Consider the following 12,146-nt stretch of genomic DNA (forward strand, 5'->3'; position numbering starts at 1 on the left):
TGCAGCAGCAACAGCAGCGGCAACAGCAGCAGCAGCAACAGCAGCAGCAGCAACTGCCGGTCTCTGTGCGTGTCTGTAACGGTGTGTCTGTGTGTCTATGTCTCTGCGTGTCTTTGTGTCTCTGCGTGCATGTCTCTGTGTGTCTCTGCGTGTGTGTCCATGTCTCTGTGTGTGTCTCTGTGTGTGTGTCTGTGTCTCTGCATGTGTGTCTCTGCATGTCTGCGTGTGTGTCCATGTCTCTGTGTGTGTCTCTGTGTGTGTGTCTGTGTCTCTGCATGTGTGTGTCTGTGTGTGTGTCTGTGTCTCTGTGTGTGTCTGTGTCTCTGTGTGTGTCTGTGTGTGTCTCTGTGTGTGTCTGTGTGTGTGTCTATGTCTCTGTGTGTGTGTCTCTGCATGTGTCTCTGTGTGTCTCTGCGTGTGTGTCTGTGTGTGTCTCTCTGTGTGTGTGTCTCTGTGTGTGTGTCTATGTATCTGTGTCTGTGTGTCTCTGCGTGTGTCTCTGTGTGTCCATGTCTCTGTGTGTGTGTCTCTCTGTGTGTGTCTATGTCTCTGTGTGTGTGTCTGTGTGTCACTGTGTGTCACTGTGTGTCTCTGTGTGTGTCTCTGTGTGTGTGTCTGTGTCTCTGCATATGTGTGTGTCTGTGTGTCTCTGCGTGTGTGTCTGTCTCTGTGTGTGTGTCTATGCCTCTGTGTGTGTGTCTGTGTCTCTGTGTGTGTGTCTGTGTCTCTGCATGTGTGTCTCTGTGTGTCTCTGCGTGTGTGTCTGTGTGTCTGTGTGTGTCTCTCTGTGTGTCTGTGTGTGTGTGTCTCTCTGTGTGTGTCTATGTCTCTGTGTGTGTCTCTCTGTATGTGTGTCTGTGTGTGTCTCTCTGTGTGTGTCTATGTCTCTGTGTGTCTCTGTGACAGTCGAGTACGGAAACTCGTGATGTGCACCGACTCTGTTCATGTGCGACACAACTTCACGCCACGTGGTCCCACGGGGAAAGAGGGCGGCACAAGTAAATACAAACACGAACCGGTAAACCATTGGCAATTGATCAAAGCTACAAAGGCGATGATCCAGGAAAATTATATGATGATGCTGCATGAAAAGGTAATAGGTTACTCTGAAGTTCCTGGCCATTGGAACGTTGGTAACGATCAGGAACATGCCGTGACAAAACAGGGAAGTCTGAAATATGCTGGGTGTAAATCAGCACATCAAATTAAATCCGCAGAGGAGGGAAAGAAAGGTCCCAAGCATGCGACACTCGGCCGAGAGAGTGGGGAGAGAGAGAGGAAGAGACTTTTCACGACTTTATTTCCACTAAAACATTAACAAAAAACCATTACAGGAAAACACACGTAAATTGTGAATCAACAAAACATCAAACTCTTAACAGCTGTGTGTGCACGAACTACACGTGGCACAGGGATAGAGGCTGTGCAAACGAGGCGGTGCACGGACCTCTCCGTGTGTAACAAAGTCGCTACGCTGAAGAGTTTTTCAATTTGATAAAGAATCAAATGTTTTGACATCAGAATGCGACGTGAACAAAATACTTTTTTCTCCCCGACATTTTCAAAACAAAATGGCGTTGACGCGTCAAACACCTGAAATCATTTTGTCTTTACGGATTCAGTTGTCGGTCGTCATTAGAGTGTAATGACAGGGTGACACCTGGTGTGACGAGGACGTGTGCGGGGCCACGGGGTGACGAGTCAAATGAGGCACAACGTGAAGTCAGGGCTGGTCCCGCCCAACGAGGGAAACAGGAAAGGGGCGGACGGCTGAGTGGAGAGCGAGCGGCAGAGGTCGCAACCGGGTACCCGGTACCCGTACCCTACCCGATACCCGTACCCTACCCGATACCCGGCTACCCGTACCCTACCCGATACCCGTACCCTACCCGATACCCGTACCCTACCCGATACCCGGCTACCTGTACCCTACCCGATACCCGTACCCTACCCGATACCCGGCTACCCGTACCCTACCCGATACCCGGTTACCCGATACCCGTACCCTACCCAATACCCGGCTACCCGTACCCGGCCGGGTACGGGTAAGCCGTGAGTCACTGGTGAGTCACCGTGTGTCACTCATTTGCCAACGTCTTGTCTCTTCTCACAATTCAAGTTCCTAGAATCAACCCACCCGCGCCTGCAACGTGGCTTCATCCCAGAGGTCGCAATCGGGTACCCGATACCTGTACCCTACCCGTACCCGGCCGGGTACGGGTAGCCGGGTATCGGGTAGGGAACGTGTACGGGTACCCGATTGCGAGCTCTGGCATGCGGCAACGTGACCATGTCGAGTGAGCGGCCGGGCAACTTGCAGTTTGACGGTGAACACGGCAGAACGGATGTGAGCTTCAAGCGGTAGGACACCGTCCGCGGTCTGACGAACGCCGCCACGACGGCCACGCGGCACTACGGGTGCGTGCCGCTTGTCGGCAGGCGCGCGGCGACCGGCTGCCGGGGCACGGGGAAGTCGCCGGGATACGCCGAGAGGTTCCGGACGGGGCGGCCGGGAGGCGCCGTCGCGACGGGGGCCGGGCCAGCCCTCGGGTTCGCGTCGCCGAGGATTTCGTGGAGGAGCTCGCTGGCAACTTCGCGCGCTCCCTCCACGCTGGAGCTCAGCACCGCGGGGAAGAAGCCGCTGCCTTCCCGCATCATCCCGGGAACGGAGACCTTGTACAGGAGGCCCATGGGCCTGCCGGGCTCCGAGTGAGCGTGCAGTTCGAAGGTCGCGTGGCCCACGCCGGCGCTCCGTAGCAGCGCCTGCAGACGCGTCTCCCACGACAAGACGGCCGCCTCCGGCAGTTCGTCCAGACCGACGGGCGTGGGCCGCGAGTGGCGGGGTGCCCGCCAGAGCTGCGTGCGCGCCGCCCAGCCCACAAACAGGCTGTGCGGGACCTTGCCGCAGACGGCGCACTCCGGCTGCGGGAGGCCTGGGACCGCCGCCACCTCCTCCTCCTCGTCTTCAATTGCCTCCTCCACCTCCTCCTCCACCACCTCCTCCTCCTCCTCCTCTACCACCTCATCCTCCTCCTCCTCCACCACCTCTTCCTCCTCATCTTCAGTTGCCCCCGCCTCCTCCCCCTCCTCCTCGTCTTCCGTTGCCTCCTCCTCCCCCTCCTCCTCCTCCCCCTCCTCCCCCACCTCCTCCTCCTCCACCACCTCTTCCACCTCCTCCTCCTCCACCACCTCTTCCTCCTCATCTTCAGTTGCCCCCGCCTCCTCCTCCTCCTCGTCTTCCGTTGCCTCCTCCTCCTCCACATCCTCCTCCTCCACCTCCTCCTCCCCCCCCCTCCTCCTCGTCTTCCGTTGCCTCCTCCTCCCGCTCCACCACCTCTTCCACCTCCTCCTCCTCCACCACCTCTTCCTCCTCGTCTTCAGTTGCCGCCTCCTCCTCCCCCCCCTCCTCGTTGTCTTCCGTTGCCACCGCCGCGGCAGCAGCAGCGGCCGCCGCCCCCGGCTCTCGCTGCGGGATGGCCCAGTCCATGTTGATGTCCCGGCCCCACAGCCGGAAGGAGTACGGCAGCAGCACCCTGCGGGCCACGCAGGCCGCGCGGTGGCTCTCGTATTCGACGAGCGCGTAGCCTCGGCTGAGGCTCCTGTCGTGGCGACAGAAGCGCATCTTGACGCCCACGACGCCCTCCGTGGCGTCGCTCATCGCCGCCATCACCTCGGCCCGCGTCTTGACCTTCGGCAGCCCCGCGATGAAGAGGCGGCGATTGTCGACGCTCACGCGGACCGCGATCCGTCGCCCCGGGCGGATCTCCGACTCGTGGAGTCTCCTGACGGCGTCCGCGGCTTGCGAGCGCGTCGCGAAGGTGGCGAACGCGTAGCCGCGGTTCTTTCCGCGGTACGTCGTCATGAGGCGCAGCTGGTACAGCCGCCCCACCGCCTCCAGCACGGGCACCAGCTCGTCCTCGTACAGGTCGCGCGGGATCCTCGCCACGAACACCTCGCAGCCGCGGGCGGGAGGGGGGCCCTGCCAGTCGGGCGGCGGTCCCAGCTTCCTCTGTCCGTTCTCCTGCACGACGTTGTACCCCGTGCGCAACACGAGGTCCAGAAGGTCCCTCTCCACGCAGCTCATGATGTCGAGCATCGGCGCTTTGTCCACGGCGGCGGTGACGACGGGGCAGCGGTTTGGGGCCCGTTGGAGCCCTTGACACTCACCGGCGCAGAAGCCTCGTGCCGACAAAGCCACGGCGGGGGGCGGAATCAACTCGTGAAAAGGCGGGAACTCGCTCGGGCCAAGCCTACAGGCCCAGCAGTGGAGAGAGGAAGAGAGAGTGGAGAGACGGATGGAGAGAGACGCGTTCAAGCAGAGCTACCTTTGTAAACTCGGAAAATCACAATAAAATAGAAACCCAAGAAACTGTGTCTTGACCTTTGAACCGCCCTGTATAATGACCCCTCACCCCCAGTAGACGACCTGGTACCCCTCCTCACTCATCCACTCACTGACCCATCCACGCACCTCACACACCCAGTCGCTCACACACTCACCCACCCACTCACCCGCACACCCACTCGCTCACACACTCACCTCACACACTCACCCGCACACTCACCCGCACACCCACTCGCTCACACACTCTCTCACACACTCACCTCACACACTCACCCACCCACTCACCCGCACACCCACTCGCTCACACACTCACCTCACACACTCACCTCACACACTCACCTCACACACTCACCCGCACACCCACTCGCTCACACACTCCCTCACACACTCACCTCACACACTCACCCGCACACCCACTCGCTCACACACTCACCCACCCACTCACCTCACCCACTCACTGATGATGATGAGAGAGAGAGAGAGACACGCAGACTCCAAATATACAGCAGTTGGCGTCGCCAGGGCCGGGATCGAACCCACGACCTCCTGCATACCAGGCGAGGTAGTTAACATCTCCTAGCCACCGTGATGATGATGAGAGAGACACACAAACTCCAAATATACAGCAAGAATCTTCAGGATCGAGATCAAACCCATGACCTCCTGTATACCAGGCGAGGGAGTTAACATCTCCTAGCCACCGTGATGATGAGAGAGAGACACACAAACTCCAAATATACAGCAAGAATCTTCAGTATCGGGATCAAACCCACGACCTCCTGCATACCAGGCGAGGTAGTTAACATCTCCTAGCCACCGTGATGATGAGAGAGAGACACAAACTCCAACTCCAAATAAAGTTTGAATGTATGCGTGTCGTTAAACCGGCCATCAGCCGACAGCCGATTCGCAAGGTTTATCACGTGACATACCGTGCCAATCTGTCACTGGAGCAGCACTAACCGGTTGTGTGTTGGAGTGTCTGTGTGTACACTGTGTGTGTCTGTGTGTCTGTGTGTGTGTGCACTGTGTGTGTCTGTTTGTACACTGTGTGTGTCTGTGTGTGTGTCTGTGTGTGTGTACACTGTGTGTCTGTGTGTACACTGTGTATGTGTGTCTGTGTGTGCACTGTGTTTGTGTGTGTACACTCTGTGTGTGTGTCTGTGTGTGTGTACACTGTGTGTCTGTGTGTACACTGTGTGTGTGTACACACTGTGTGTGTCTGTGTGTGTGTCTGTGTGTGTGTGTGTATACAGTGTGTGTGTGTACTGTGTGTGTACACTGTGTGTACACTGTGTGTGTGTGTACACTGTGTGTGTACACTGTGTGTGTCTGTGTGTGTGTGTCCACTGTGTGTCTGTGTGTACACTGTGTATCTGTGTGTACACTGTGTATGTGTGTCTGTACACTGTGTGTCTGTGTGTACACTGTGTATGTGTCTGTGTGTGCACTGTGTGTGTGTGTACACTCTGTGTGTGTACACTGTGTGTGTGTGTACACTGTGTGTGTGTGTACACTGTGTGTGTACACTGTGTGTGTACACACTGTGTGTGTACACACACTGTGTGTGTCTGTGTGTGTGTGTCCACTGTGTGTGTGTACACTGTGTGTGTGTACACTGTGTGTCTGTGAGTACACTGTGTGTGTGTACACTGTGTGTGTGTGAGTACACTGTGTATGTGTGTCTGTGTGTGCACTGTGTGTGTGTACACTCTGTGTGTGTGTCTGTGTGTGTGTACACTGTGTGTTTGTGTGTACACTGTGTGTGTACACACTGTGTGTCTGTGTGTGTTTGTCTGTGTGTGTGTACACTGTGTGTGTGTACAATGTGTGTGTGTACACTTTGTGTGTGTGTACACTGTGTGTGTGTGTGTACACTCTGTGTGTGTACACTGTGTGTGTGCACTGTGTGTGTGTGTGTACACTGTGTGTGTGCACTGTGTGTGTGTGCACTATGTGTGTGTGTACACTGTGTGCACTGTGTGTGTGCACTGTGTGTGTGTGTGTACACTGTGTGTGTGTGTGCACTATGTGTGTGTGTACACTGTGTGTGTGCACTGTGTGCACTGTGTGTACTGTGTGTGTGCACTGTGTGTGTAGACTGTGTGTGTGTACACTGTGTGTGTGTACACTGTGTGTACACTGTGTGTGTGTACACTGTGTGTACACTGTGTGTGTGTGTGTACACTGTGTGTGTGCACTATGTGTGTGTGTACACTGTGTGCACTGTGTGTGTGCACTGTGTGTGTGTGTGTACACTGTGTGTGTGTACACTGTGTGTGTGTACACTGTGTGCACTGTGTGCACTGTGTGTGTGTGTGTACACTGTGTGTATGTGTGTTCACCACGCCCGGCGGACCCGTTATTCGATCCCGACTCCTGCCGGGGGAGGCGCTCCGGGCGCGGCGGGTCCGCTAGGAAAACTCGGGATGGCCCGAGGCCGACTAGGCCGCAGTCTTCCCTCCCCTCTGTTCTAGATGGTGACGGTGTTGCTGATGTTGTTGTTGTTGATGCTGATGATGTTGTTGTTGTTGTTGATGATGTTGTTGTTGATGTTGTTGTTGTTGATGCTGTTGTTGATGCTGCTGATGATGTTGTTGATGTTGCTGATGATGTTGTTGTTGATGCTGCTGATGTTGTTGTTGATGCTGATGATGTTGCTGATGTTGTTGTTGTTGATGCTGATGATGTTGTTGATGTTGTTGATGCTGATGATGTTGTTGATGCTGATGTTGATGATGTTGTTGTTGATGCTGATGATGTTGTTGTTGATGCTGATGATGTTGTTGTTGATGCTGATGATGTTGTTGTTTATGTTGCTGATGATGTTGATGATATTGCTGCTGATGCTAGGGGTGGTGATGATGTTGATGTTGTTGTATATGATGGTGTAAATGATGTTTATTGATAATGTTGATGATCGCCACATAAACATAATTTATTAATTTATTCAGTTAGGGTAGCCTCTCATTGTGGGAGGGGAGGGTCTTGTACCCCAGAAGTGACGTCATGTCATCTGCTGCCGCGTGACGTCATGTCATCTGCTGCCGCGTGACGTCATGTCATCTGCTGCCGCGTGACGTCACGAGCTAACAGGAAGCTGGAGGTCCGCGCGTGAACTGCAATCCGAGGTGAGAAATTTTCATCGCGGTTGTTGTTGTTGTTGTGGTTGTTGTTGTTGTGGTTGTTGTTGTTTACCAAGGTAGAGCCTCGCTCTCTCTCTCGTAGGGATGTCACTAGAGCAGCAGCAGCAGCTTGTGAATCGATGTCCAAGTTGGAACTTTACAACGCGGGGCCTAGACACGCGGGGCCTTGCCTCCTGCCCTCGCCTGGTCGCGTTTGCTTTAATTCCCTCCCTTAAGTTTAATTTGTCTTCACGCGGCTCGCTACTTTGTCACTTTGGTTTACTGTAGATATTGACGCAGTTTTTTTTTCGTTTTTTTACCAGCCCATGCCCGCCTGAGCTGCTGTACCGCTCTTGTTTACAGAAGCTACCTGCCCACAACAACAACAAGGTAGGTAGGTAGGTGGGGTTTGTCAACGCGTGTGTCAGTGTTTTGACTTAAAACTTTAGTAACTGCAGCAATTAATATTCTTGGTTCTTTCGGTAAAGTCACGGAGATAGAAAATTTAGTAAAAATAACATAATAAAATGAATAAAAGTAAACAAAATTGTAAATAAATAAAAAAACCCACGACGTTTCGATCGCAACACAAGTGTCCTTTATTTGATGTCATTATCTGTTGTTATTGTCTATCTACGTGACTTTACCGAAAGAACCAAGAATACGTGTGGAAATGTGTCGTTTTCAATGAAGTCTCTAAATGTGGAGGGCAAACCCGGGAGATTCGGAGGAAAATCCACGCGACCACGGAGAGAGACACGCAAACTCCAAATATACAGCAGCAGGTGTCAGGGTCGGGATCGAACCCACGACTTCCTGTATACCAGGTGAGGTAGTTAACATCTCACCACGGAGATACGAGGGCTTCCAGGCATATTTATGACCATTTGCCCTCTCATTGTGTGCAATAACAGCCTGTGTGATGAATTTGGGAAACTTTTTCACTACATCATGAATATATGAATAAGTATAGACGTGTAAGTCACGTGTGACTGTGTTTTTGCTTTCATCTGTGCCTCGATACTGACGTGTAGGTGGTGTGCATATTCTTTTTTTCTGTCTGCAGCTGACGCTTCCTCTGACGCTTCCTCTGCAGAATTGGTCTGATGGAGCAAAGGCAGGCAGCGCAGCTCGGTACGGCAAGTCAACAATGCGACCAGCGTGGATACAGCACGGAGCGGACTGGAAATTTGACACAGCACCAGAGAACACACACAGGAGAGAAACCCTTCAAGTGCACTGTGTGTGGGAAGGCCTTTGCATGGCCATCAGTTCTTCAGATCCACCAGAGAACACACACGGGAGAGAAACCCTTCAAGTGCAGTGTGTGTGACGAGGCATTTGCACGGCCATCTGCTCTTAAACGACACCAGAGAACACACACGGGAGAGAAACCCTTCAAGTGCAGTGTGTGTGGGGAGGCATTTTCACAGTCATATAATCTTAAGACACACCAGAGAACACACACGGGAGAGAAACCCTTCAAGTGCAGTGTGTGTGGGATGGCGTTTGCACTTTCATCTACTCTTGTAACACACCAGAGAACACACACGGGAGAGAAACCCTTCAAGTGCAGTGTCTGTGGGAAGACGTTTTCAGATTCATCTGATCTTGTAAAACACCAGAGAACACACACGGGAGAGAAACCCTTCAAGTGCAGTGTGTGTGGGAAGGCGTTTGCACTTTCATCTACTCTTGTAAAACACCAGAGAACTCACACAGGAGAGAAACCCTTCAAGTGCAGTGTGTGTGGGAAGGCGTTTGCACTTTCATCTACTCTTGTAACACACCAGAGAACACACACAGGAGAGAAACCCTTCAAGTGCAGTGTCTGTGGGATGGCGTTTGCACTTTCATCTACTCTTGTAACACACCAGAGAACACACACGGGAGAGAAACCCTTCAAATGCAGTGTCTGTGGGAAGACGTTTTCAGATTCATCTTATCTTGTAAAACACCAGAGAACCCACACGGGAGAGAAACCCTTCAAGTGCAGTGTCTGTGGGAAGGCGTTTGCACAGTCATCTGATCTTGTAAAACACCAGAGAACACACACGGGAGAGAAACCCTTCAGGTGCACTCCGTGCGGGATGGCGTTTGCACGGTCAGCACATCTTCAAAACCACCAGAGAACACACAAGCATCACAAGATCCACAAGGAGTGGAGTCTGAAAGCTTGTGAAAGTCAAAGTGCCGCAATGAGCCCATCCCTCATCAAACAAGAATCGGAAGAAAATCCCAGCTTGGACACTTTTAGAGAAATCAAGGTGAAATATGAAGAGGTGAAGGTGGAATATGAAGAAGTGAAAGTAAAATGTGAAGATGAAGATTCAACTCCAAAATGGGACCTTAGCATCGATGGAGGCAACATGAAGCAGGAGGAGAATTCTGACTGTGAGGCAGAGTGAGGCAACTCCCAGCAGCAGTTTGTGGAGGTGGAGGTGTGGGTGGACTTCATCTGAGACAATACAAAGTCAAATGAAGACCCGTTAGATGTGTAAACTTGAGATGATGTCGCTCCAATAGATGCACCCTTGTCACTGGCCTTTAATGACAAGAATGTGAAGTTGAACACCCAATTCCTAAGTTCAACCTGCAGGGTAAGCGGCCAGTCTTTGTGGACCTGTCTGTTGGGTAGATCTCTAACCAGGAGCGAGAGCCAATAAGCTCCCAAGCATTCACTCTGTTCTCATCAATTCCATTTATATGGTGCTTGCTTAATCGCCTCTGGCAACTCGGAGTTTTGCATCGTATCTCGTCTCAAACACTCGAAACATCCCCAAGTGGCAGCTGCCCCTGTGTGGCACAAGGTGGTGGCCCTGCACCGGCCTGCATGTGGACAAGAGCCTGTCAGTAGGGGGCGATGGTTGATGTGGCATCTCAGTTGTGGAGTTTGTAGGTAATGTTTAGAATTTGCTACATTTTGACCCAGATGTCAGCATGCAATGGCCGACTCGTTTTGAATGGTGCATTAGTATGTTGTACATACACTGTTAAGCAGACGGTGCGTATTTTTTAAATCCTTTATATTAAGTTCGCGTGCTTGCTTGCTTGCTTGCGTGCTTGCTTGCTTGCTTAGGACCGTGCAAATCTTTCGGTCGTTTTTTAACCCACTTCCTGTGATCCAATCGAGCTGACATTTTCCACACAGACTCGTCGTGAAAAAAAATTCCCAAAATTTTACACTTTTTAGGTAAAAAATTATTTTGCATATATTCAAATAGAACGCATTCATGGCTTTGGCTGAACGTCAGAGTGTAAGAGCCCAGAGCGTAACCCCTCCACAGGCCGTGGCGGAGTAGCGCAGTTGGTAGCGCCCTCGCTTCCCATGCCAAAGGTCGCGGGATCGATCCCCGCATCCTCCACAGGCGAATATATTTTTTAATCCTTTATATTAAGTTTGCTTGCTTGCTTAGGACCGTGCAAATATTTCGCTCGTTTTTAACCCACTTCCCGAGATCCAATCGAGCTGACATTTTCCACACAGACTCGTTGTGTGACAATTTTCGTGAAAAAAAAAATCCAAAATTTTACACTGTTTAGGGAAAACAAATTAAATATTTAATTACCAATTGCTTAATGGTGGCAGACAATCATCTGACCCATAGGTGGCAGCCATCTCAAGCCAGAGGACGAGAGGACTCTAGCCGCCACGCATATAAAGGATTTAGAGTGAAAAACTTTGTTTTTACGGGTTTACTTGTTTAAATTAGCTTCTTGTTAATAGGATGTAAACTAATAAAGCATATTTCAGTGCAGTCATTCAATTTTGTTCATATGCCTGTCAATAATTTAGACTGAATACTTGTCTGATGGTGTGCGTACATGTAACATTTTGTCTATAAGGGTCAAACATTGAATAAGTGATGTTAGGACACAGTGTGTGTTTTGCAAGTAACCTGTACAGATAACTCAGGTGAGACTCATTGTGCTTGTGATGCAGGTCAAAGGGTATTTTTGTGTTTTCAGGAAGCGTCTCCCTCTGGAGCAGCAACTCATTGTCTTTGAAATAGCGAGCACGCTCGGATCATTCATCAGTTACAAGGCATACCACTTAAAAGTTACACGTAGAGGAGATACATTCTCTACAACACGAATTATAATTTTGTATTACGTGTTGACGTACATTTTGTCGAATTAGGACAAGAAATGCTCCTTGCTGATTGGAAAGTTACAAAAAGAATTGCACACGAGCAACGCATCCACACAAGCTCCCGATGCTCCGTTTTGAAGTTTTAAAATGAAACAACTTTGAATTGTATTATGTTTTGAATTTAATAATTGTATTTCTTCATTAAAAGCTTGTTATTTTACATCTGGAAGACTTCATTGAAAACGACATTTCGTGTGAATTTTCTCTCGTCGTTAAGTAGATGGCCTTGCCGGGGTTCTGTTTGATGCGGACTTTCACCTGGTTGGGGTTGCGGGATTGAGATGAGGCGACACAGAGCTGCTGGCCGTGCCAGAAGACCGCCGTCTGCAGATCGATTCCAACGCAATCGACCGTCTGTCCCTGTGCCTTCGTCGTTCATGCAGGGGGCGCGTAGGTTTGCAGCGCCATTTCATCCGCACCAACTTTTGGCGGGAACGGCCATCACCACGTGGCAGCGGTTCTCCATGCGCGCCCGCTGACGTCACCAACGCGCGCGGCGGACCGCCATGACACACCCGCCACT

General features: G+C 51.6%; 2 protein-coding genes across 3 annotated transcripts; one reads left to right on the top strand and one right to left on the bottom strand.

The window, feature by feature from the left end:
* Positions 1-2,055: 2,055 nt before the first annotated feature.
* On the bottom strand, positions 2,056-7,265 carry LOC133362711 (RNA-binding protein 47-like). Its single transcript, XM_061581634.1, has 3 exons — positions 6,691-7,265; positions 3,425-4,250; positions 2,056-3,054 (listed from the first exon to the last, which is right to left on the bottom strand). Exons 2-3 carry the CDS (start codon positions 4,094-4,096, stop codon positions 2,413-2,415), a joined length of 1,314 nt encoding a protein of 437 aa, XP_061437618.1. The 5' UTR covers positions 4,097-4,250; positions 6,691-7,265; the 3' UTR covers positions 2,056-2,412.
* Positions 7,266-7,371: 106 nt separating this feature from the next.
* Positions 7,372-11,826, top strand: LOC133362712 (zinc finger protein OZF-like). 2 transcript variants are annotated; one of them, XM_061581635.1, is made up of 3 exons: positions 7,372-7,476; positions 7,794-7,860; positions 8,537-11,826. In XM_061581635.1, exon 3 carries the CDS (start codon positions 8,577-8,579, stop codon positions 9,876-9,878), a length of 1,302 nt encoding a protein of 433 aa, XP_061437619.1. In that variant the 5' UTR covers positions 7,372-7,476; positions 7,794-7,860; positions 8,537-8,576; the 3' UTR covers positions 9,879-11,826. The 2 variants fall into 2 exon arrangements, with proteins under 2 accessions (XP_061437619.1, XP_061437620.1); XM_061581636.1 differs by having other exon boundaries at positions 8,567-11,826.
* Positions 11,827-12,146: the final 320 nt, after the last annotated feature.

This window comes from Lethenteron reissneri, unplaced genomic scaffold (assembly GCF_015708825.2).
Source record: "Lethenteron reissneri isolate LAM-NWPU_2019-01 unplaced genomic scaffold, ASM1570882v1 scaffold_1587, whole genome shotgun sequence".
Classification (NCBI taxonomy): domain Eukaryota; kingdom Metazoa; phylum Chordata; class Hyperoartia; order Petromyzontiformes; family Petromyzontidae; genus Lethenteron; species Lethenteron reissneri.

Excerpts from the sequence above, each read along its gene's own strand:
- LOC133362712 (XM_061581635.1), top strand. The coding sequence starts at position 8,577 with ATGGAGCAAAGGCAGGCAGCGCAGCTCGGTACGGCAAGTCAACAATGC.
- LOC133362711 (XM_061581634.1), bottom strand. The coding sequence starts at position 4,096 with ATGCTCGACATCATGAGCTGCGTGGAGAGGGACCTTCTGGACCTCGTG. Across the intron at positions 3,055-3,424 it reads CTGCTGCTGCCGCGGCGGTG|GAGGAAGAGGTGGTGGAGGA; the intron begins GCAACGGAAGAC and ends ACTGAAGATGAG.